The following is a 25,723-nucleotide window of genomic DNA, read 5'->3' on the forward strand; positions in this document are numbered from 1 at the left end:
TTTCTCTCTTTTTTTTTTTTTTTTCTTTCTCAAGAAATTCCTCCAAGCTCCTCGTTGGTGATGACTGGGGAAGAGTCTGCTGCTGGTCTGTGGATGGGTAGGAAGAAATAGCCAAGAACTCTTGTTTTTTCAGCATTTTGGATAGACAGAAAATTACCCTTCAGAACATGAAAAAATTAAAGAAACTGGAAACCTATGGCTGGGGAGTGAATCTCAAAGAAGTTGTTGGACTGACCCTGCAATCAAGTCTGATTGTAATTAGAGAATGGACTCTGAAGTTGTGAGAAAGACACTGACAGACATGCACATAGACAATGAGATTTTGCAGTATTTGTCCTAGGAAAACTTTTCTGTTTCAAATGTTATTTTAGATACTGAATTTGACATAATACATTGAATTTCACAAATAATAGCTAGCAAATAAAACTGCCTTGATTATGCCAGAGAGCAATGTAGCTTAATAAAATTAACATATTCTAATTTTAATACCATGAGATCAGAAAATACTGAAGCTTCAAACAGTTGTTGAGTTTGTTGCAGTATCTTTGTTCTACTAACATACATCTATGTTAATATCTCTGTTCCTACTCTTCCTCTTTCCCTGAATCTGCATGAAAAGGTATGCATGCCTTCTGAAATGCTATTTTATTTGCAGAGTGAAGGTAGGAATTCTCAGGTTGGCAGTGGTGCCTTTATCCAGCCCCACTGTGAACATGTGTTATGGTGCAATCTTTAGTTTCTTAATCTCTGACTTTTTTTTTTTTTTTTTACATAGTGAGCAAGGCAGGCAAAATGCATGGAATGGGTGAGGATGAAGATCTGACACAGCTGGTCAACATATTCTTTCATTCTTCTCCTTCACTGCCGCCTTTCCTAGCCTTGTCCCGATGTTCTCTGGAATATCAGTATATGCGATGTACTTCAGGATTTATATTCACCATCACCCTGCATGGTAGAAGTGGGTATTTCTCATATAAGAAGGCTGAGGCCATAGTGTAGTGAAGTGCCATTTGTGTCCCTAGTGGAGATGGAGGAAGTGTGAAAAATTAAGCTCCTTAACATTTTATGAGAATTTGAAGGAGCTAAACTGATAACTCCCTCTCTCCCCTGCCCCTCCTTGACCTGGTAAAGAAATTGAGTACCTTATCTTACACACAAGAGGGATGAGTAGCCACTCAGGCAAAGCAGCTTCCTGAATACTGCAGACTGGGTCAGGGCATAGCCAGGAAGAACATGAAGGACATTATTGCCGTGAAGGGCCTTGTGTTCATATCACCAAACGCCCCTGAACAGACAGAGCCAGGAGAGTTCCTTGATTTCCACTGCACTGGGACTGGTTAGCACTGCAGGAGTGAAGCCCTGTATGTGCTGCACTGGACAGCCAGAGACTGAGGATTGTGAGGAGCTGCTATATCTTGGTACTAAAGACATGCCAGCATCATTGGGAAGAATCTGCAGTAGAAGACAGGTTTTTACCCGTCTTCCTCTAACTGCACCTTCAACTGTTTTCTTTCTGTAGGGCACTGCTTTGTTCATGACTCTTCCTTTGAAGAGTTTTGTTGCTGAATGAGCAAGACTTCCTATAGCAAACCAACTTCCTTCCTTACAGAGTGCTGAGACATGACCCGCGCCCCAGCCCACCACGTGGCTCTGTCTAACCTCCACAGTGAGTGAGGTAATTGCCTGTGGAAAATGTAGTAATTAGAGGTTAGCTCATGATGCAGACATACAAGGAAAGCTGCATTGTGTCTACACAGGTGACCTGGCTGATTAGCCTTTTTAAACTCCAAGTGTGTGACTTGATGACTCAAATACTATTCTTTCTCTGCTCAGTGAAACGTACACTGAAAACAGGCCAAAACACACCAATGTTTTTGTAATCAAAGTAACCTTGTGAAGCAAAGGTGGACCATGCCTATCTTTCCTTTTCCTGAGGACCGGGGAAAGATCAATTGTCATTGAATTCAACAAATTAAGCACACTACTTCTTTCCTCTTCCTTCTGCACATTCCTTAAAAGTAAGTTGCAATTTGGATACATGGACAGTAAGACTTGAACTCCTGTCAACTGTGAATACAGCTTTACCGAACCATGACAAAGGTGATTAAGAGCCATGAAAGCCTACCTAGTTGTCATCTTGGTAGCATGCTAATTGTGTCTCTTCCTTTAGCCTTTTTGTGCAGCCTGTCTTTGCCAATGGGAGGTACTCCCTTTCCTAGAGCTGGGACTGGCACCTTTTTAGCCTGGACTGCAGCACTAATGGCTCTGGTGCTCTAGACATCAACCTGACTTTGTTTGGTATGTGAAGAGGGCCAGCTTTAGGCTAGCCATGCATGGATTTGACGGGCTCATCTCCTTGTGCGTAATGTCAGTTCTCTTACATCTTCAGGAGAAGGACAAGGTGCATCAGCTGTTGTTTTTCATCACAGAGAACAAATCCAGAGTGCCCATGTGTGAATGGAAGTCAGCAGGTTAAGAATTAATGTCTTCCTGTGTTGAGCTTGTTCTAATGTTCAGGGAATTGTAATTTGGGAGAATATAAAAGGCAATTGGATAGAAATGGTTTGCAATTTCCTCCTGGTGAAAATTCTGATTAGGAATGATTTGCTGTAGAGCAGTGGTTGCTTGAGAAAGTTTTGGTTTCTTCTCTAGCTCTAGAGGATTTTTCCCCAGGGTTGTAAGTCATGGAAAGAAGTGCATACTGTGAGTTCCAAAAGCACCACTCCTTGCAGAGTTAAGGCACAAATGTAAGCCCCTTGCAGTCATCAAATTTCCTAGGTCTGATGCAGCCAGTGTCTGTGATAGTGGTAGAATGCTACCTGGTCATTTTTCTGCAGGCAAGTCTCTGTGACCTGCTAGAAATTCATAATATGTGGTTGAAACAATTAGCTGTGATACCAACCCTCTTACAAGCACCTACTTTTATATCCATATTGGTCTCCTGTTTATTTGGTAAATGAAGAATGTCCATGAAATTCTGTCAGCTCTAGATGGGGAGGTAGCTTTCACTGACACATAGACATAGTGCTAGCTGAGGGACAGTAGTGGTGCCTCCTTGGTGGTTATCCTGGTGTGATACTGATTCTCTAATGGCTGCATGGGATGTGGGGGTAGCAGATCTAGAATATGCTTGAAAAATTAAGCAAGTAGAGCAATTCCATAGCAAATACTTTCAGCATAACTCCATTGTTACTGTAAGTGGCACAGTGTGAACATCACCAGAGTATTGTAATTATCTCAGAACGAAATTTTGCAAGGGGTGAGTAGCTCAGGGTGAGAATTACCCTTAGAAGAAATCCAATCCCATTAGGATAAGAAATGCAGAAATAAGGCACGGTCTTAACCCTGACCCATAGGGAAACCAAGAGGAGAAATGTAGAACAGTACAACCTTTATGTGACTTTAAAAATCAGTTTAATCGAGGACCATAAACCCTAAATCTTAATCACACTTATTTGGTTATTGCTCAGACCATCTTGCTTCCTTTTTCGGCAATAGAAGTCTTATAAATGTTACAGTGAGCATTAAATACTGTCTGATTTCTGTAGCTTTCCGTTAGCTAATAAACGCTAGCGAAGCAATATTTGCAGAGCTGCCTGTGCACTGCAGGACCTTTTAGTCCTTAAAAAAGAATTTTTCTCAAACCTTTTTTGAGAAATCCATGCAAACTAATCTGTAACTCCCATGGGAAAGTTTCCTTGTGGTTGTCACCACATGCTACTGTTCCCAAGTCCTTTTCATACAGGCATCTCAAAGCTTGTTACGGGAGGGTATAGGTAAGAAGATCATCTCATTCAGGATCACCTATGGCTGTCACAAGGGAAGCTATCTGAGAGCCATATGAGCTAAAATAATTTGCAGGAATATGCTCCATTCTGCATGAAAATGCAGCCTGTCATGCTTGTGTCACATCTTTTGGGAGCAACATCCCAGGGAAGTCGAAAAAGAAGCCCAGAAAAGCTCTGGACCTGATCCCAGCTCTCTTGTCTCCTCCTCCTTGGTATGAAGCACCTCTGAGCCAGGTAGCTGGAGTGATTTGTTTGCTTCTGGTCACACACATCACTTAGGGATGAGACTAGTTGTTGCATTACTGGTGTCACTCTTCAGACATATGCATAGCAATTACTGTCATTGAAGTCAGCCAGGCTGATGGAGCAGTGCAAGAGGGAACAGGGCTGGTGGAGGAATGCCAGCCTTCCCTGTGCTTTTTGCCTTACAGACAGGTTGTCATCAGAGCTCTTCCCAAGCGTCAGGAGGCTCCTGGAAATTTGCCGCATGAAGTTTTTAAAAGGGAACCCTCTTGTTCCCTGAGCTGGAGTTAAATGTCTTATGGAAACCTGGTTTCCAGAACCAGGCAGCCTTCAGCAGTACATTGGAATCTTGGTGACCACTAGTAATATTTGCTGTAATGATTACTGAGCAAATGTAGGCCTTGTGATGGGGACAACTGCACCTGTGTTCAGTGATCATTTAATGTGTTTCATGCTCAAGTGTTGCAACCCTATGCATTTGGAGGGTTGTTGGTGTAGGACAGTCACTGAGGGAGCAACGGTGAGTGTGCTGGCTGGGTGGCTGGAGCTGAGGATGTCAGGTGAGTTCTGTGGTGGAAAGAACCTTGTGAGCTCTTACTGATAGGGGAGAAGCTGTCTCTGGGTGGGTGACTGCAGCAACAGCATGGGAACTTTTCCTGTTTCAGGTCAGAAACTGTTGTCTTGTTCAGCTTGGGCAGGAGGCTCTAGGGACTTCGCTTCTCCTTCATACAGCTGTTCCCTGTCCAGGAGGGACAACAAAGAGTCATGCTTCTACAGCTACACCAGTTTTGGTGGGATGCTCAGCTCCTATGGCAGGAGCACAGGGATTAAGCCACTGCAATGAACAGTGGGAGCCACTCCTGTACTCAGTGCACTCCCCCCAGTGTCCTGGCTGTGGCAATCCCCAGTGGTAACAAGCTCAATCTCCTCTGCCAATGTCTATGTCTTTATACCCCCTTATTTTACTGACACCACTGGATTAACCAAAATAAAATGCAGTCAAAGTGTAGTCATTTAAGTGCCCATCTTTGACTGTCACAGTTGCAGAGCACCGGATCTGATAAGCAAGGAAAAGGTGTATCTTTATTGTGAGAGTGGGACCATGCATATTGTAAACAAGGGATTCCAGTAGTGTTATTGAAAGAACGAGAGTTGTTGCCAGATTGAGGTAATTTGGTTGGGAAGGTGAAATCCTGATTTGCTCCAAAGCCTTTGTCTGCCTGGCATGCTGGCTTCTGCCTGTAACCTGACATTTGTTGACTTTGGTTGTGTAAGGACTCAGTTGCCACCTTGATGGATGTAGCAGCCTGTGGTGTTCGTGGTGGGTGTCTGAAGCTCCAGGCAGCTCTTGGCTCTTCAGAGCCCGATTATGAGATGAATATATACTCTTGTGTTTGGGCTGTATATTTACAGGCCCTTCCCTGTGGCAGTGCTGGGACTGTGATAAGTGGGAGGAGGCCCACTAGAAATCTACTCAAGCAGGTCTAATTGTACCAAATAGAACGGCTCAGTAGAGTGGAAAATAGTCCTCATATATCTACCCGAAGAAGATAATGACCTTTTAAATAACAGAAGCAATTTTATTTCAATACTCCAATTACTCTGAACTCTCAAATGTCAAAGTGCCAAGCACTTTCAAAATAACTTAATTTAGACATTTATAGCACTTAGACACTGCTAGTTTCTTATCTAACCTAATTATGGGTTGTACAGGAAATTGCAAAGCATCCCAATTAATGTTATTTTTTATAGTGATACATAGGAGTGGCCTTTGCCATTTGCTGTCGTCATGTGCACAGTGATTTACTAATTTTGTCTTTTGAGTTAGCTCCCTGGCAGGACAGAGCTCTTCTATCCCCTGGTTGCTCTTTCAGAGCAAGCAAGGAGGAAGTAGAGGTAGAAGTGAGCATAGCTATATTTGCCTGAAGGATCTGAAGGGCACGTGTTCCCATGAGAGCGGAGTGCCATTGCAAGGCAGGACCAGTTAAGGCATAGAGGTGCCATATAGAATAATGATGGCTGGCTGTCAACCTTGTTGATCCTCTCCAATCTGGGTACTTAGGCCAGGATTCTCCACTTACTTGTCTCCCACAGGAGTGGTGCAGGGGAATGAGATTTGTAAAGCTGTTTAACTGGCTGCCTGAAAAATGCCTTCACAGATGATGCTGAGCAGTTTCCCTTCTAGTTCCTGCACAAAGCAGGCAGCATCAGAGGTGGAAGAAGTGGTGTAGCATCCCTGAACAGTGTCCGGTGACTCCTTGTTTGCTTTTATGGTAAGTGGAGGACACATGTCCAGTTACCATGTTTGAAAGTGATAACTGTTGCCCACCCCCATGTGGTTTTTGCTCTGTATATTTTACGTGATGTTCTGGTTCTGTGCTGTGCTCTCCCCTGTGTTGTCAGGAGAGAACTGTTAGCAGTCAGAGAAGTTCCTGGGGGACTCCTCTTTCCTGCGGATAATCCGAAAGGATCAATGGCTAATTTCTCAGAGAAAGACGTGGGGCTGTGGGTAGCTAAGTGTTGTATCTGCCGACAATTGTGCCTAAGACCATGCCAGCCCAGAACAGGAAGGCAAAAGCCCCCAAAGGTGATCTTGTCTCGTGCAGCTCCATGTACAGAGCCCTAATGCACCATTGTATTCTCATTCTCTTCCTTATGGTAAAATATTGCTGCAGACAAGATAAACAGGATTTTTAACATGGCTTAACAACTCAAATTAAATCCAAGACGGAAAGTTTGAGTTTGACTCAACAGCTTGCGTTTAAGAGGGGCACAGGAAACAGGCAGGCAGGGAGGTAAGAAGTCCCTTTCCCCAAAGTTTTTCCCTAGCCAGGACCAGAACCCAAGTGAGCTTGCCTGGGGCCTCTGTACATATGACCTCCTGCTTCCCTGCTCTGAGGTACAAGACAGTCCCAGGTCCTGCACAGGGGTGAGAAATGCAATTGCAGTGACTAGTGGTGTTATGTATTAAAATGAAAACCTGAGCAGTTCTCAGCTTGGAGGCTCAAAAAGGGCTGCCAGAACATTTCTGACTGGGGTGGTTAAAGACTGAAAAGCCTCTTGTGGGGTTTGCAAACAATCCAGCAATGCTGGTGAGGAACAAGAGACATTTGACACAATACGGTGCCAAGACAGGTAGGATTCTTGCCCTACCTATGGCTCTGCAGTCAGTAGGGCACATTGCTTCAGCATGTAGACTCTGAGTGGAAATGCTGGAATGTGAAACTGCTGTGAAGTTTGCTGAAAGAGCTGGGGCAGCCTGGGGGAGAGATTGTTTGAGACCCATGTGTTGGAGCTATGGTGTGTTTTGTTCAGGTGTTTCAGCAAGCATTTTCCTGCGTGGGCTGCACTCAGAATGCAATCTGGGAAGCCAGCTCAGAACTGAACCTAATCTAACCATTCCCTGAATTTCCTGGGCTGTTTTCTGTGGAATAATTTGTTAATCTTTTCCATAGAAGCAGTATTGGAAATCATTTGTTCCTTACAAGAGGAAAGCCTGACAGAACTGAGGTTGACAATTCTCTTTTTGACCGTCCCTTCAATAGTCTTCAAATACGGAAAACACTGTTAAGAGCAGAGTAAGATGTTCTGTATGTCTACTGGGGAAAAGGCAAGAAGATACAGCCTGCATGCTAGGAAACATTTTGAATGATTAGGGCTGTGGAAACGGGTGGTGAGGAGAGTATGGAACCTTATCATGGTAAGTTTCTAAGAGGTTAGATCAGCCTCTACCAGGTTAAGTCAGGTTGAGTTGGTCCAGCCTTGACATCAGGTGATAGACTAGGTGACATCTCAAAATCTGTGCCATCTCCATTTTGTCTTCTTTTTCTGAGAGGAATAACACAAACTCGGAGTCTTCTATTGACGTGCATTCTCTCGATCTACTCTACCTCCCAACCAAGGTAATAAAATGGAGTCAAATCAGGTGGTGGAACAAAGCACACCAAATGAGTATATTTCAGATTAGTGCAGGAAACTCAGAAGAGTAATTGTTATGCAGTGGAATTTTATGTTTTACCCTGGCAGGGTAGCCTGAAACCAAAAAGGATCTTTGCACCCTGATGTCACTCATCAGAGCTGTTTTGGGGAAGCCCTCAAAAAGTTGAATTTGACCTACAAATCAAACATCAAATGAGACCTCATCTGGTCTGAGTCCTGCTGTGCCAGCAGAACCTGGCCAAACCCTGGCGAAGGACACAAGTTGATTGAACGTCTTAATGAAGAGAACCCCACAATTATGTTACAGTTATTCTAAAACAAATAATTTGCTTGTAATTACAGAGATAATGACATTCTGACCACACCTACCAATTAGAAAGTTGTAATAAAGAGTAATAAAACACCTTTTCCTTGGGCTGCAGAATCAACCCACACACAGCCCGTGACACTAATATGATTTACTCCTATTTGCTGATGGAGGATTCTAGTAATAAAATTTAATGTGGAGGAACAAGGTGCATTTAGCCAAAGCTGTAAACATCTCTTAATTCTATTTAAAGCTATAGGGTGCAGTACATTAACATTTAACAGTCTGATACTAAATTGGTGTGAAGCTAATAGAGCTGTATTTGTTAAAATTTCAGCACTAGGCTGTGTTTTACCAATGACAACAGGAGGAGTAACCGAAATAGTATGACTCAGCAGACTCCAACTGCTGCTTAATAAGATATTAAGAGTCTTCATGGGAGCTCCTGCCGTAAAAGAGCACTGGACCACATTCAGCTCTGCTGCTGTTCTGCTGAAGCTAGAGGGAGTTAGGCCAGAGATTAATTCAGCCTGGCAGTTCGTGTTAGAAGGAGCTAAATCCAACTTATTCTGCATTTCTCCCACTAAAGCACATTATACTCAGTGAAATTTTCTTCTCCATAGTCTTTCAAGTGAGTTGCTTTGATACTTAAAGATGTACAATTAATTGGAAGGTAAAGAATGATGTTTTTCTTTCTCCAATGACATGATCTGACTTTATTAAATCTGAGTGGACACTGCATAAGAAAAAGCATAGGAAATGTCTACTCAGGAAGATGGGTGTTCTCCTAAGTAGTATTTCTGGCCTCCTTTCACTCAGCTGGTCTGTTGCCTTTCAGGATTCTGCTGTCATCTGAAGTTGGTCACAAATGGAAAACATTTTAAAATCACGGAATTTTCTTCAGAATGAAAAATTCAATTCCTACCTATTCGGATTGTCTAAATGCTGAGTATGAGATAAACACATATCCTTGAATCGTTTTCTAGCAAGCAATAAATCCTACACAGACTAAGATAATGAATCTCAACAAAATAGGTAATTTATTTAGCTTAATTAACTATTATTTTAGGGAATTAGATATCAAACATAAACAAGACTATATAGACTATTGATACACAAAGAATGCTATTCATTAAAATACTGGACATAAACATACAGTAGAGGATTTTCTGAACAATGGGCACAATGGCCCGTTGTATGTAAAAGGAATGTTTATATACCAAACTTTAGAAAGTTTTCACACCTAAGTGGTCAACTCATTAATGTGTTAGGGTTCTATTTTTAATTCCAAATGAATCACTAATAAGTTCTATACTTTTCTAAGGCCTTCCTTACAGCTGTCTGCATGAGAGTTGTCCTCTCTGAATAGTCAGTCAAACTCTGGCTGTTCCAAAATTGATCCCTGAATGTTTGATGACTCTTTAGCACCAATTTCTTTCTGGTCAATGAGTTGATTGCTGTTGTCATTGAAAATCCATCACCCAATCAGAAAATAAGGATAGATACCATGCCCTTTTGGTGGGTGATTAAACTCCTTGGATAATGAAAAGGTGAAACAAACACTTTCTTGACAGCTCACAAATGCAAACATTAAAAATGCAAATAATTACTAGCAAACCTATTGATAAAAGCTGGCCTTTGTTTGGAAAGAACTATCTTGATGAGGGACTAGAGTTGGAATTAGTACTGTACATAATGGCCAGCCTGACAAGCTTTTCTTCAATTCTTTTGTTATACCAGAGACATTTATCTAACATGGAAGCAAGTGACTGAATTTTACATTTACACATCCTGGCTACACAGTAATGGATTATGTATGTTACCTAATCTCTACTCCTCTTCAAAAAAAGTTAAAAAGCAGTTTATGCAGACTCACTTATTCTGGTGAAAACCTGCAAAAGGCAGTGGTGTGCTCTCTTCCTTTGTTGCATGTCCTCATCCCTGCATTGTCACCCTGCCCTCCTCTCCTACGCTCCCATGCAGTGACAGGAATAAGGGCATGAGTATTCCTGCGATGGTTCCCAGCTGTGCTCTGAGCCCTGGTGAGAAGCTGCTGTATCACTAAAAAGGCCTGACCTATAAAGGAGGAAGCAACTTGGATCACCTTGGTTAGGATTTCAAAACCTAAGGCCTGCAAGTGCTCCTCCAAAATCAGCACCAAATACTGCTGAAGGTGTGGCCTGTTGAGGGACTTCCTCCCAGACCAGGAGAGGACCTGGCACATGGGAAGTATCAGTTCTTCATGGTCTGAGAGTGAGCTAAGAGCCCATGCTTTTATGTCTCCGTTAACTCTGATGTTACTGAAGGGCAAAGCTTCTCAAGGGCTGAAAGATGTTGCATACCCAACCCTCCCTGACCTTTGGTGGAATTTGGGCATTGAAGGTTTAGGAGTTTGAAAACACCAGTCTGCCTATCCTTTACAACTGAAATGCCCAGGATGCCACAGAATAGCCCATTTTCCATGAATGTGTGTCAAAGGAAAAAGAAGAATCTCTTCTCAGTTATCAAGAGGTGACGAAAGGATGAGTATTTTGTGCTCTTACTTTAGGCTCATTTCCCTATCTCCTGAGCCCTGGTCTTTCCAAAGAAAGAACTCCAAAGTGAGCGAGCAGTGTGTTAACAGAGTCTGCTCCGTACTAGAGGAGAAGCTGTGACAGTTTTTCCTCTAGATCAGCAGCTCAGTAACGTAGGCCACAGGAGGAAACTTTTGCAAGTTTGGGAGCACCAATCTACATCAAGGCCAAAAGCAGTGTCCTGGTTGTGTCGAAGTCTTACTTGCTATCAAAATTTTTCCTATTCCAAATCAGAATCTAAAAAATACCAAATGCTGGAAAATGTTCCCAAGCTATAAATATTCTTCCTCAAATCATTGGTATTTAACTATGAATGTTTCCTTTGGATTATTTTGAAGTGTTTGATTTCAAGCACCAAAGAAGAACTTTACTAAAAGTAACATGAGTTATTAAATACAAAGTCATTTAGAAAGGGAATTTGAAAACACAGAAAACCAACTCTTTTGATAATTATATCTGGATAGCAGAAAAAGTAATTTTAGCTTTTCCTTTGCTATAGAAAAAAGTCTCAGCTTTACTGAATTAATATTTTTCTGATGGGAAAAACATTAAATTGACAAATTTCCTGGTCAGTGGTCTTTGTCTTCAGAAGCAGGCTGATGTACACGGATCCTGCCACTAGTCCTTCTGAGGCTTGCTCAGATGATGATGTTTGCAGCTGGACTCGTCACATTAGCGTTAAAGAAGGAATAATACTTAGTATTGAAAATGCCCCAGGTAGAACTTCAGTCCATTTAAAACAGGGGGGCCGAACACTGCAAAGGGTGTCTCTGGGATGTCACTTGTAGACCAGCTGCTTTTCTATGATTACTTTCAACTACATTTTGTTTAAAAGTCTCATAGAAAAATAGAAGTGCATGAATGGAAATAAAAAAATAAGAACATTTGTATGATTTTTATAAATAAACAGCACAGCAAGAATTAAATAGAACACAGACAAAGGACATTTATACAGGCATGAACTATTACAGCTTGTTCTCCTCAAAGAGTATCTGTGCATAGACTGTCGTACTGGGAATGCCTTTGGCTTCCTGAATCGGCTTCATAAGTTCAAGTTCAGCGTATGTTAAATTCTCCTCTGCAATTTTTGGCTAGAAAAACAGAACCAAAAGAATTACAGTTAATAATGTTGTTCCCACTGAATGTAAAAGATGCCTTAAATATTCTGTAGAATGGGCTGTATTTCTTCTTTCACACATGCCAATTCTACTATGCTTTTAATCAGTTTAGTCTGCACTAGAGTTAATTCATAGAAGATGAAACAAGAATAGTATTAAAAACAAGAAACAGGAAATAGTAGGATTTTCAAGTTCATTACCAATTTCTCCTGTTTCTCAAACACTAAACATTTTAATTTGACAATTCATTTGAAAGATGTGTGTTAGCAAAATGTTCAGCCTTTTTAATCCTAAATTTCCCAATTTAATTTTAGTTATTGCAGATTTCACAATTTGAAATATATATGCCAGATTTACTTCCCAGCTGTAAACCTTGGACCAGTTACATCTCTAATCACAGCCACTCAAAGTACCTCTCATTATGTTTCTTAACAGAACCAAAAAACATGTTAAAAATATGTAGAAGGCAGCAAAAAAGGCCATACCACCAAAGCTGTCTGATGTATTACACTGGTTGACTTTTAGACTTAAAACTATAAAACTTAGCTAAGAGACACGTTATCAAGAAAATTTACTGAACAAATGTCACGAGGGTGACAGAAGAGTTGCCTGCTGCTATTGGGGACTTCAGGCACAGGAAGGAAAGTCTTCTCTCGTGTTCCTTTGTGTGTGTTGGCTCATCAGTTGAGAGTGGGTTGTTCATATCAAATTCACCTCAGAAAGTATAGCAACAAACAAAAGAGTTTCTGTTGAATTGTACGTGGGGCCCTAGTACTTGAAATGGATTTCATTTCATCTCCAGAAGATTAAAGTCTGTGCTCTCTGAAGAAGGGGGAAGTGCTAAAGCCCTGTGCAAGTGAAGAACTGGAGAATTTGGTCCTTAATCTTCTTGGGTACTGTGGACTACCTGAATATAACTGGTGTCCTCAAGTTTAAGCCTAAAAAGGACAATTAAAACAAAAAAACATTTCAGCCATGCAAATTTTTGCAGTCACAAGACTATACCTTACAGAAAAAGAACCTCTGAGACCAAGAAAGGCTTTACCAGTTGTAAACTGAAAACTGACTCAAAGTTCATAAACCAAGATTTTTCCATATAGTGCTTAAATGTTATAATGAAGAAACTGACAACATTTTCCAATGTCAAGAGTTTCCTTTTATGTTTTATTTACTGTTATTCATTTCTTTCTGATTTAACATAAATTATTCCTGTTTCCTTGAAATGTGCTTGAATAATTATTATACTGTCTTTTGGATAAAAAGATAAACATCCAATATCCTCTAAAATCAGTCCCTGTGCTCCCCTGCTTCCTGTCTTTTGTACTGCTCTGGAATCCTTTCATTTTGCCTTGACAGTTGCTCACACTCTGCATTTCAGATTGTTTCCCTCTGGGTGGATCAGTTTACACTTTTCCAGCATTAATTTAATCTTATTTCTTCTCTGCAGATCTGATCCTGAAATACTTTGTGCAGCTGCTGCTGCTGCAAGTGGTGTCATTGAAGCCAGTTGATCTGTGCATGTGAGTAAGGCTGTTTGCAGGGCTAACTGCAGGACTGTCATCTTTGCATTTGATTATTCACATGGTCTTCCCTCCCTCCTTCCCCCTCTTGCATGGGTAGTCCTATTTGATCTCAGCTTCTGGTTATCATTCACTATCAAATGCTCCACTATTGACAACATGGATTTCCTGCTTTTGTTGCATTTTCTGGTGTAACGATGTAAAAGGACTTCCTGTGGATCCCAGCCTGATCTTGTATGTGACAGAAATAAAATCACTTATTTTTCTTTGTTCGTGTATTGGTACTGAACTAAACCACAATGTTCAGAAAGACATCTGTCCTATCTTGGCTTTGGCTTAAAGAGTTAGAAAAAACTCTTGGTCAATTGCTCTGATAATTAATTATTTTTTATATTCCCCTCTTTCTAGCCTGAGAGTATTAGCCTCAGTTTCTGGGCACTTAAGTTGTTTTTGCCTTTTTTGATAAGTTAAAGATTCTTTTTGAGATTTCAAAACTATATGTGCTATTCAATAGGTAGTACAGAGGTTAAATGCAGAATCTAAGTTGGGGCTGGACATCACACCACCACCAGCAAATGTTGAAGATTTTATTCTCTGTCTATGACAGCACACCTAGTCTCTATTTTAAGGCACTGGGAGTTTCACTGCCAACTTCAGTGGGTGTCACTTCAGACACTAAATGCAGACTAATACGCTGCATGTGAAAACAAAAATGAATCTCATAAAACTTTACAAACCTGCTGTTGTTCACTGCCAGAGTAAAACTCTTCATTTTCTAAGACTGACCCAGTGCATCTTTTGAAGTAGAAATGTTTTCATTGTTCTGGAGAAATCAGTTGCTCAGGGCAAGCTAAATCTGTACATGCTTTCCCCTTTGCTGTTTAATTGTATTTCATCTTATGTTTCCATTTAGAAAATGCTACATGTCCTAAAATAGCCAACCCAACGCCCAGCTCATGTAAATTTTAGAACTAAGATTTATGAAATCATATTGTCCAGGTGTTTTATTATATTATCTCAAAATTGCATTGTTTTCTAGTGTAGATTATCTCTTTATTCTTACTTTATTCTATTATGTTTGGATATGAAAAATAACACTAGATTCCCCAAAACAGGTCATTGGGCAGTAGTGGCTGATGTGTTGCTTTCATACATTTTTATGATGTTCCTATAGTAAACATAATTTAATAAAGCCAAAACACACTAAATAAATAATTGCATCTAGGAAAGCAATAAAACCAAATAAAATTAGTACTTTCATAAGTGGAAAAGGTACTTCAATTACTGCTACAAGCAACAGCACACCATAAAATGTGTAGAATAATTTCCCTTATGCATATTTCTAGTATGTAATAATTTGATTGAAAATATGAGGAAACACACAGGAGGTTCAAAATTGTGAAGGGTATACAGTTTTCAGCAAAGGATGCGTAATAACAGTGCATGGAAGCCAACACTACTTTAAAGTACCTATGGTAGCCAGGATTTTTTTTCTATACGCTCTTCTGTACTTCATTTATCAACCATATGTTTAATTTAATCTTGCTGGTTTGTTTGTCCAAAACCAATTTTTTTCTGAACAGGCAGGGAAAGAAAACTAATTCTACAATTTTACCTCTCGTTTGGATTGGATAGCGTTTTGGCAGTGTAAACCTGAAATCCTGCCACCATCTCCTTTTTGGAACAATAGCATGACTTTAATAACTGATGTTATAGGTGGGACTGATACTAGGACAGAAGAGGAAAAGACAATGAATGACTGGCCATGCACCTCTCTTTCCATCCTGGCTCTCACTTAGGAGGTCATTGGGATTTCTATGTCTGCAACAGCCTTTCCTGAAAAATTACATCATTGTTCTAAAATAATATTGGAATGATTTCTTCAAATAGAATTCTGTTCCAAAGTGACATTTCTAGATACAGTCTTTATCTCGTATATCTGTTTTTGCATCTTAGGATCACACACTTTGCAAAATATACATTAGGAATAGTCATCACTTTCCAGCATATCTTCTGGCACATGCAAAATAATTCCTCTTCCAGATCTCTTACAGTTTGATTTTTAGTTTATTCCAGTCACAGAGTTTCCCAAGGGCAATTGTTTGAAAGAGTTCACTTATAGGAACATTTTTCTTAATAAACAGTCTGCAAAGTCTACAATGTGAATATTTAAAGGAGACTAAAGTATGTGTATACTAGTCTTGTTTTTATTGGGTTTGTCCAGTATATAAACGTATTAGAAAGGACGTAGAAGGGTTGGGTTTTTAATGATTTTTTTATGTCATAATTACCAGGAATGTCAATTTTGCTCTTCCTAGGCTTAGCTGCTTTGTTTCTTGGCAGCCTCAAGGTTGTTTACCATGAAGACTGTCAGACTGAAAGTTCTTGAAGTTTTAACTACAACGCTTCTATCCAAATTTATAATTAGCTATGAAGAAAACAAGTAAATAACCACCTCATAAATTTAACTTGTCTGGAAAAACAACTGATGCCAACCTGCACTTATGGATTGCTGCAATCTCACTGTTCCATGACCACACCAGTTATCACAAAGATGACAAAATGGATGTGAATTTCTAATTAAAAAAATAAATAAATAAAAAAAATTCCCCTGATTCTAGTTTACTATCAAAAATAAGCAGAGAAGGGCTCACTTCCCGGTTCACTTCAATCGTAAATATTTTAGTAACTATTGCTGCAGACATTTGCCTTGGAATTCAGTGTCTATACGATTGCATGTTTTTGTTCGGGATATGACGCAGAATGATTGTAACATGGGACCAGGGCAAGAAAATTATGTTTATAGACAAAATTGAATTTTTCATCTCTGACTTTTCTGGAATTAGTAAGTATATGTCCCAAGTTCCAGTCAGAACTTCATAATATTTTTAGTAAATCAGTTTTCCTGCAGTAACACTTGAAAATGAAACCCCACCCTCACTGGCATGCCCTGTGTTATGGGTGTTATGTGTTAGGTCAGCAAGGATAAAACCTTGCCAATTATGCATAGGTTTGCTGGTCTGATTGCCAGTACATGGCAAATTGCCACCAATGGACTGGCCACGCTGTGATGTTGGGTGCACACTGCGGTGCCAGGGGGATGCTGTAGGAAATGCAAATGAAAAAGGTACAGAGTCCAGAGGTAGTGGTGAAGTTTCTTTGATCCAGTCTCTAGGAATTGCACTTCTCTTCAGGCTATTCCACAAGACAAAGCAAGCAGCCCTAAACCCTAGTGCCATGAAGTAGCTCTTAGCAAGCACATGCTGGAACTACCATTTTTTTCTCTCCCTTTCTCTTGCAAAGGCCAAACTCAAATCTTTGGCCTTTTCCCTTTCATATTTGAGAAACATCGTGTTTTGTATTCACACTTGGTAAAGAGCTCCACAGGAAAAATGTGGATACTGTCCAGATGGCACAGCTCGGGAGCACCCTGTATCACAGCCTGAGCGCACTGTCAGAAAGTGGCTAAACAGGACTCTCCAGGCCAACTGGATGGGCTTTGGCCACAGGGACAGAGTGTTGCTTTTCTCTGCATGAATGCCCAGATAGGAGGAAACTGCATACTGCATGCAGCCTAAGGAAGAGGGGCTAGCCCATCTTTTCCTCTGCATATCTCTTTTTCATAAGCATCTCTTTTATGAAACTGTGGGAGGCAATGGCTTATGGCTGCCAGCTTGTCTGTCACCGGAGGGTCAGTTATGGAGGTGAAGGCAAGAGTGTGCTGAAGCAAGATTCAGTACGTTTGGTGGACAGGCTGCAATTCCCTTCTCTGGGTCACCAGGGCAGGGGCAGACAGCAGTGGGGTTAGGCAGGATTTTGCAAAGTTAACAGTGAGAAAACTCACTGTAGCTTCAGAGAGAAAAGGATTAGCCTTTGATAGTCCTATTTTTTAGTATACACTGGAAAACCACTCTCTCTAGGATGTGTGGTCTGTCTTGTACTGAAATCAGTAGCGCTCCTCAGGGCCATAGATACACTTTATGCTCAAACCCTATGAACTTCGGTGGGATGACTCCCTCATCAAGGTAGTAACTTTACTCAGGAGTCAGAAAGAGAGAGATTTATTTTTTTTCCTCTTTAGAGCTTCGGATGTTTACCAATGTCGGTGTCTTGATTGCAGGCAGAAAGCCAGAGATTCCCCTGGAGGAGAGGAGCTTCAAAAATTACCTCTGCAGACCTTCATGAAAAACTGAAGCTAGATCTGCAAGATGAGTTATCTGCTAGAAATGCAACTGCTGGCCAGTAAGAGCGCTGAAATATCAAGGGAGCCATTGTCTTCTCAGTGCTGAGAAATATGACATTGGAAAATACGGGGAGTAGGAAATACGACTTTTAGTGTCACTATCAGTTAAAAAGGACAGGTCCTTTTCACTAAGATGTCTATTTTTTACTAGCTAGACTAAAAAATACTTCCCAGACTCCCTGGAAACAATATCTACAACAATTTGTGAAGCCTCTTTCAGTATTGCATCAAAATTTTACTACTGAATCCCACAGAAGTTATGATAACAAAGTCAGGGACAAAGATAATTTACTAATCCTGTTGAATGAATTTATTTTAAAGAAAGAGAATCCCACAAATATAGGGCAGGCAGGGACACTAAGGGGTGTGCCAGACCATCTTTCTTCATTAGCAGAATTAAATATACCTGGCAGAGGTGTTTTAACAGCTTTTGGAGAAGAGCATTTTCACCTTTGCTAATGCTTTATTCCTTTTACAGTTGCAGAGTTATTCCTAGATTCTAAACCAACACTGCTGGAAATCAGGCTGATTTCTTCTTATCCTTCAAAAAGGCCCAAGGAAGTAATTAAAGGTTTTCAGTTTTCTGGTGACACTTTTATTACTCCAAATGTGTCATCACACAAAAATCATCTGCTATGGGATTTTGTAAATACACAAGCCTCGGCACAATTCCAGCAAGAGATTTTATGTATTTATACAAACTGTTCCTTCTTAAGAGTAAAGATAGCAACCTGTAATCTGAATGGGAAAGCAGGCATAACTCAGCAGTTTTGAATATGTTGTGTTCTGAGTGTCAACCTGAATGTGTAAATGATATTCATGTTCCTATGGACACCTCACATCCTAAGGAGAGACTGTGGAAAAAAAAAAAAAACAGGAATATTCATCTCACAGAGAGAAATTATGTGGACTGGATGGAAATATTCAAGAATCACACGGAGTCAAGGAAAAAAGTGTTCACCATTTCTTTGTATATCATATGTACAATGTTACTTGAAGTCTGTGGAGATCAATAATGCCTTAAGAAATTGGAAACGTAAATCATCACCCATTGTTACATATTGTGGAGGAAACAACTCTTCTAACAGAGGGTGGCATAGCTTTTAATTTAAAATTGTCCAGGAGAAAGGAAGACCTGATTGTTCCCAGATCCAGAATCCACAAATTATTTCCTTTGTAATGTAATGTATTTCACTTCCTTTTTCTTTCTCAAGGAAAGGGCCAATGGTACCTACAGGTTAAGACTAATGAGGAATCCTACTAGTTGTGCAAAGAACTGACTAACCTACCTTTCCTAGCTAGCTTGATGCATATGATATAAGATTGTTTTGAATGACGTAGTGCTTAATTGTAAGATGAGAAAGAAGATGGGGAAAAAAATAAAGTCCATCCATCAAGTACAATCCTGCAATGTGTAAATTTGCTCCCAGGTTTCTGTGAGGCTGAAGCTGCAGGACAGCAGGCTGGAGTGTGGCTTAGAAGGCACAAACTCCCCAGCAATCAAAAACCAAAAGCCACTCTTTACATTTCACAGCTCTTGACGTGATAATCAGACTGCAGATAATTCACTTGCACATCTAGTCCTCTTTCCCAAAAGGACTCCAGGGTCACTGGTTCTGATATACACTGGATCTGGTTGGTTTGTGGTACAACAGGAAATGCACTCCTGAAATCTAAAAAGGCAAAAGGATTTTTCAGGTGAAGAAAACTTAAGCTTCTGAGCAGCTTTAAGAACACCTGTCTTCATTGCTTGATTCAGGAGTATACACTAGTGTAGGACACTGAGCTAAATGTGTAATGCTGAAAGCTTGATTTTGCTGAGTACATGCAGATGATGAGACCAAGCCACAGCCTTCTCAGTTCCACAGGTGTCAAACCTACATAAAGTTACTGTTCAAAACAACACCCCTCTGCTTTGTGGACATGGCAGGAGCAGGGAAGCTGTGGTGCCTGAAAAAGGCAGACAGGCAGGCAGAACGAGTGCAAAAGATTATACTTTCACTCAAAGTTAACAAAATGACTTCCAGAAATTTCCCTCAGTCTTAGATAACCATAAGCCCTTCCTGACGATGTAGCTTTTACATCATCGTCATCAAAGGAAAATCTCGGCAATCACATGGTGCTGGGCCAGCAGTGATCCAATCCATGCTGAGATAAACAATGCTGTCTATGCTGTATGAGCTGAAAGTAGAAGGATTCTCTTAAATAGCTCAGCTCTGGTCACTGAAAGCACTCTGCTTCAGAAGTCACGCAGGAGCATTACATGTTCTGTGGTGGGGAGCAAGAGAAGCCAGATACACTCCAGTAAAAAGGTTATTCAAGACGTTAGTCAGTGTAGGAACAGCAGAAGACAACTCTTATGTACTGTGTGCACATGTACAATGTGTTTGAAGAATTAAGCCCAAGGGAATCTGGCCTTGTAATAACCTGCTCTAGGTGACCCTGCTCCGGCATGGGTGTTGTACTAGATGATGTCCAGAGGTCCCTTTCAACCCTACCATTCTGTGATTCTGTGTAATATAGGATATATTTAGCTGATTTCAAAGTGGGACGATTATATGACTTAGCAGAGACCACATAAGTCAGCAGCAGAATCAGGAAGATTCCCTATAGCCTGTCTTATCTGTGCAGGTATTCCTCCCCTTAAAATTTAGTGTAACAATGGTGAAGTCAACGAAAATTTTCCATAAGTAAAGATTGCAGGATTTGGTTTAACCTGAATTCTCACATCCTTTCATTGGCTCCAGTGAATCACACAGGAGCTCCTAAGCTTGGTGGTACAAACCTTTGTGAAAAGACACTGAAACCTGCTCATTTAGATGATGTTCTATAACTGACACACGTGGGCTATGACAACTAATCTCTAGGAGGCAATGAAAAGCTTACCAGAAAATTTGGTTGAGGAAGCATAAGATTTATCTCTACCAACTCAAAGGGCTAAGTACTTAAGGCTATAGTAGAACAGCCCTCAGAGAGCAGAATTTGCGGGCCCCTGGAATTTTCTTCTTCCTAACGACTCTCCGTGCTTCTTGCATGCTATAAAAACCATCCCTTTTTTCATCTCAGCATCTCTATTTCCTTTGATCTGTACACATTTCTCATTGATGCTAATAGAGAATGACACTGATGGGGAATATTTTTGCAACAAGGGGAGCATAGAATTGTTATTCTGGCTAAAGCAAAAGCAATATGACTTAAGCAGAGTTTTTAAAAGGCTTTACTCGAGGCTGTGCAATTGAACATAATATTAGGCTTTCTCTTTTTTTTTTTTTTAATTTTCATTGAGATTATGTCCATATTTTATCCAGGTTATTGTATTCTTGTAAAATTATACTGCAACCCACTCTAGCACGTTAACAATGAAAGAAATTCTCCAGCTTATTATAAACATCTTTCAAGAAACCAGAAGCACATGTCCTCTGGAAATAATTTTCCTGGTATTTAGATTATTACAAAAAATTTCCCAAAACACTGGAATTATTTTGTAATGTTCCCTTATACTCTAGCTTGTTTGCTTAGGTTTTCTAGAATATTCTCCTGGTGCCTCAGTGTAGTACCTTCCTTGGGTTGCACAGGGAAGCTGCAGAAGAAGTCTGGAAACACAGCAGTATGAGTCTGTCTTTGCAGTGACAATTACCTAGTAACTATGTGCCATCAATGAAAAAAGACCTAGTGCAGACACCAGCTGTGCAATAATTACAGTTGGAAAGGAAAAAGTCTTTTATCCTGCAGAGATATGGCAGGATGACGATAGTATTTTTTGCCCCAAAGCAGACTGAAAACTTAAAATCTGAGAAATTTTTGGGAATTAAAAAAATGGGGAGGCAAGCATGCTGAAAATCAATAAAATGTTTCATTTAGATGAATTTGATATTTCTTTTTTCTCTGTAATTATCACAATTTTCTATCTCTGTTGAAACTTCTTTTACTGCAATTAGTTCAAGTTCCTCACTGAAAAATCATTTAAAAACAGAAAAAGTGATTTATTTTTTTTTCTAAGAACGTAAAACATAGGGGTTTAACCAACTGTGTTGTAAAGGCAGGCAAGAGGAACAGAAATGGGAAATGGCTCTGGGGAGTATCCTGCTTAGCTTCTTAATGTGCCTTATAGACTGACATGGGTTTAGTTTACTTGGCCCTTTAAAGTATTGGTAGGTGAGTTTTGTTCTTGAAAATCCTTTGGATAATATCTGTTGGCTTAGTTTTTGACTTAAAACTAACTCATGTCCGTGGATTGTGCGTTTTCTGCAGGCTGAGATGTCTCGCCAGGTGCACTCTGAGGTGAAATATGAAAGGGAAAATAGCAGAGCCAGACTCGAGTCCGACAGCAAGGCATTAAAACCGAGTCTCCTGGCTGCATGCAGATCTGCAGTCACGCAAGGGAAAACAAAGCTAATTTCATTGTTTGAAAAGGCTTTATTCCTGCTCACCTCCAAAGAGTTTGAACCTTGACTGGGGTCATGTAGCAGAAAGGGAAGAGCAAACAGCTATTTGTGGCCCATATCCTTGGATTTATTCCAGAGAGAAAAAGCATCTGGAAAGAGATTTACCTCAAGTTCAGCATGTGTTGATGTGCTTTATTGACCTGCAGGAAGAGTCTGAGTGCTTTAACTGATGAGAGCTGTTCCTAGGAGGGCTGAAGACTAACTGATTTCTGATGGAGCCATATGCCTGGGCGCAGTGATTAATGCAGTAAGCGTGCAGCAAAGGGCGGCTGTCATCCCCTGATGCTGATGCTAACCCTCATCTGAAAGTGAAGCCATCACAGAGGCATTTGGGTTATTCACATGGCCTAACTTTAGGCACCCTCCTTCACCTAAGTTAGGGAGTTAGTCACTCTGGGCTCCTTCTATTGCCAGAGAAGGGAGAAAAGATCCCCCAAAGGCAATTCAGAGCATCTAGTCTGAACTAGTAGGAGCATCAGGCTCCAACTCTAACTCATCTCTCTTCCTATTGATTATATAGGGAATCTAGTAGACCACCCTCTTTATATAGGCAGCTGAAGGTAGTTGGTATAAAACTCTTGTCTCTATGATCCCTGGATGTCTTGTCCAGGTACTGCTTTGTAATTAAGGGAAACATCTCTCCATCTGTTTGATGTGTCTGGCATCTATCTGCAGGGTTGGCTTTTTTCAAACAGAAACATATTCAACAGAAACTGTCATATGAGTTGGAGTTTTTTTCCTTAATATGAGCTATAAACATACAACTCATTCTTGCAACTTCAGTTATTCCTGACTTACACCACCGTAGGCCAGAACCAGGGCCCCCATTTCTGACTTGAAAAGTCTCAAGAGCAGCGTGACCAGTACAGTTGTGATTGTATCAGTAACCGGTATTTTTTCCAAAGCAACAGCTGCCAGAAGCATGTGAGAATCAATAGCAGGTTTCATTTAAGAACAGGCTCAATTTGTAGACGCTATGACTGCTAGAAAGCTGGGAAACATAACCCAGTGTAACCTAATGCTCAAAATGAAAAGAGCCAAGAGAATTTATCACTTGAAAAAGTATTACTTAAAAAAAAAAGGATTTGTATGATTTTTTAGCCAATTTATAGTTTCTGAACCTAGAGTTCTGGCAGCATAACAGCAATTGTATTTAAAGAGAAGAATATGGAGAAAATAGTGTCATATAAAGTTACTTACCAGGATCAATTTTCTTTGAGGTTTCAAGAGCTTGGGCTTAGTAAAATTATTGGCTATTGGAGCTATGGAAATAAATATTAAGGGATCATTTCATATTATCATGATTCACTGTCATTTTTAGTATATGCATTATCAATTTATAAATTACAGATTAATAGTGGATTAAGAGCAAATACATGTACTTTAACTGTATTTCCGGTAACATATTTTACAATGAAGCATAGGGCTTATGAATTAGAAAAATTCATAAGACTAAAGAATCTGATATGCAAAACATGCTGTTTGTGTGCAGAAGCCAGAGCAAATATACCTCTTGAGACTTGATCACTTGTGATCTAACCCACAGTAAACCTTCAGGTCCTTTCCCTCCTCCCTCCCAGTGGCTCAGCACTGGCAGTAGTGCTCAGAAAGTACGCCCAAAAGTTTGTGTGATTGACCCCAGAGGCAATCACAAATCCTCTTTGAAAGTGAGGTTGCCAAAGAGGTTGATCTTTTTCTGCTCAGCTTGCTTAACTTCTCAAGTGCACCAGCAATTTTAAGAGTGCAATGTGCTGGTTTCCCTCTGTCTATCCTCAACATGATATTTCGTCATGCCTAACTTAAATTTTCTCTTTGAGCAGGGTGAATATTTCTACAGAGGTTCCTCTCCTCTGATTACTGGGAGCTGAGAACTCTTGCTTAGAGTCGGTGACTGGCTTTTCAACAGCTAAAGCTGCAGGGAGGTGTGCGCCCTGGTCCCAGCAGCAGGCACGGGCCATTTCTTCCCCCACCAATGGGAGCCAGCAAAGGTCACCCCACAGGCACAGTTAGTGGCAGAGTCCTGACATTCCACATTCTGCTGTCCCTCCACAGTTGTGCTGAGGATTAGAAATCCCTCTGCACCTCTGTTTTCATACCTTTTGCTGGGATGGCTGGGGGCTGCTCCACTTTCTCTTTCTCCTTCTTTTTCTTTATTCTCTTGGGCTGTAGAGGGGACATGCTTGTCACACTGGTAACTGTCTCCCCTGAGCTGCAAAGCAGAGACCCATATATGAGGAAAAGTGAAGGCAACAGATGGAAAGACCGTTTGTCCAGTGAGTTCATGCAAACACATCACCTGCCACTTGTGGAGTCCCTGCTCAAAAACTTGTATTGTGACCTGGGGGTGTACTGAAAAACCGCTTACAGGGGTGGGAAATGGTCTGGGTTTTTTCAACCATACAGCCTGGCTGAGAAACTCAGGAGTCTGATCTGTCCTGGCACAGAAAATGCAAAGCGTCAGGTTTAAACAAGACTCTTTTCATAGCACCTATTTCTTAAAAACATGTATGGCCCCATTCCTGCACCCCAGATGAGCTTGCACCCTTCTGTCCTGGAGGAGCAGAGGCACAGACGGGTTAGGTGACTTGGGTAAGCTCACACGGGAAGTATAGGGCAAAGCAAAATCTTTGATGCGGTTTCTGGGCTGACTGGCTGAGGGGCCAGCAGGCCAGGAGAGCATGCAGCATGTCTTCAGACAGCTCACAAACCCACAACTTTTTATAAGCTTAGTGCATATAAATTGGAGAAACCTTGCCCCACACTCTAAACTCAGACATTCTTCGGTATGTCCATGCTCAAAAAGCACTAATAGATATGAGGGAAGTCTACAAGCCATATTGTAAACAGACTGCTGTCCAAGAAGGCTTCTGTGTCCGGACTATTACAGTTAACATCCTCTAAGTTTTACCCTTGGCATCTCCCAAAGTCTGAGGTAGTATATCCTGCTTTGAATATTTAGGGCTTGGATACGCAGTCAGGTTGCAGTAATTGTTATCATGTGTCAGCTGAGCTGTGGTAACTGACTGTGTAGGTCCTCCTAGCTTGGAACTAACGTGAAATAAAATTGTACTGGCTTAATCAGTAATGAAATAAATCTTAACTTACAGCTGGGGTAGGGGGAGAGTGTATAGCAGTTAGTTATGATGACTGTGGTGGTGGAGGTGACTTGGTAAGCAGTTGTTGCTCAGATGCATCTCACCATGGGCTCACCCTGGAAAGATTAATGCAGCATGGCTGGGGGGACCTTTCTGTTCTGTGAGTTACACCACACAATGGGATCCATCCAGGATCTTCATAGTCATAACACTGACAACACGGATTTCACTGAATTTTAAATCATTTGTCCCAAGTTGCTGTTTCTCTCCAGGTTCTTTTGCATAGTGAAACATTCTCTTTATATTAATAGAATAAAATATTCAAACTGGGCCAAAGTCTTAATGAAAGTTAAGATGTCTCAGCTATTGCTCACACAAGAATAACAAAATAACAGACGTTATCATTTTCCACAGCTGTAAATCCAAATGACTGTCACTACTATTGGTAAAAT

At 40.7% G+C, this 25,723-nt stretch overlaps 2 protein-coding genes across 6 annotated transcripts in view; one reads left to right on the top strand and one right to left on the bottom strand.

Annotated features, from left to right (window-relative positions):
* The window catches only part of WDFY4 (WDFY family member 4), a 161,983-nt gene extending 158,972 nt beyond the window's left edge, over window positions 1-3,011 (top strand). For all 3 annotated transcript variants that reach the window (XM_074591165.1, XM_074591164.1, XM_074591167.1), the window contains exon 62: window positions 35-3,011. In XM_074591165.1, coding sequence (XP_074447266.1) covers window positions 35-101 — 67 coding nt within the window. In that variant the 3' untranslated portion in view covers window positions 102-3,011. The remainder of the gene's footprint in view (window positions 1-34) is intronic.
* A 6,283-nt stretch (window positions 3,012-9,294) lies between these two features.
* VSTM4 (V-set and transmembrane domain containing 4) overlaps window positions 9,295-25,723 on the bottom strand; it is a 39,816-nt gene continuing 23,387 nt past the window's right edge. The window contains exons 6-8 of one of the 3 annotated variants that reach the window (XM_074591192.1): window positions 24,273-24,385; window positions 23,377-23,438; window positions 9,295-11,941 (exon numbers count right to left, since the gene is read on the bottom strand). In XM_074591192.1, the coding sequence (XP_074447293.1) occupies window positions 11,816-11,941; window positions 23,377-23,438; window positions 24,273-24,385 (301 nt within the window). In that variant the 3' untranslated portion in view covers window positions 9,295-11,815. Of the gene's footprint in view, window positions 12,907-18,021; window positions 19,405-23,376; window positions 23,439-24,272; window positions 24,386-25,723 lie in introns of those variants that run through there. The other 2 variants (XM_074591195.1, XM_074591193.1) reach the window with 2 other exon arrangements.

This window comes from Larus michahellis, chromosome 6 (genome assembly GCF_964199755.1).
Source record: "Larus michahellis chromosome 6, bLarMic1.1, whole genome shotgun sequence".
Lineage (NCBI taxonomy): Eukaryota > Metazoa > Chordata > Aves > Charadriiformes > Laridae > Larus > Larus michahellis.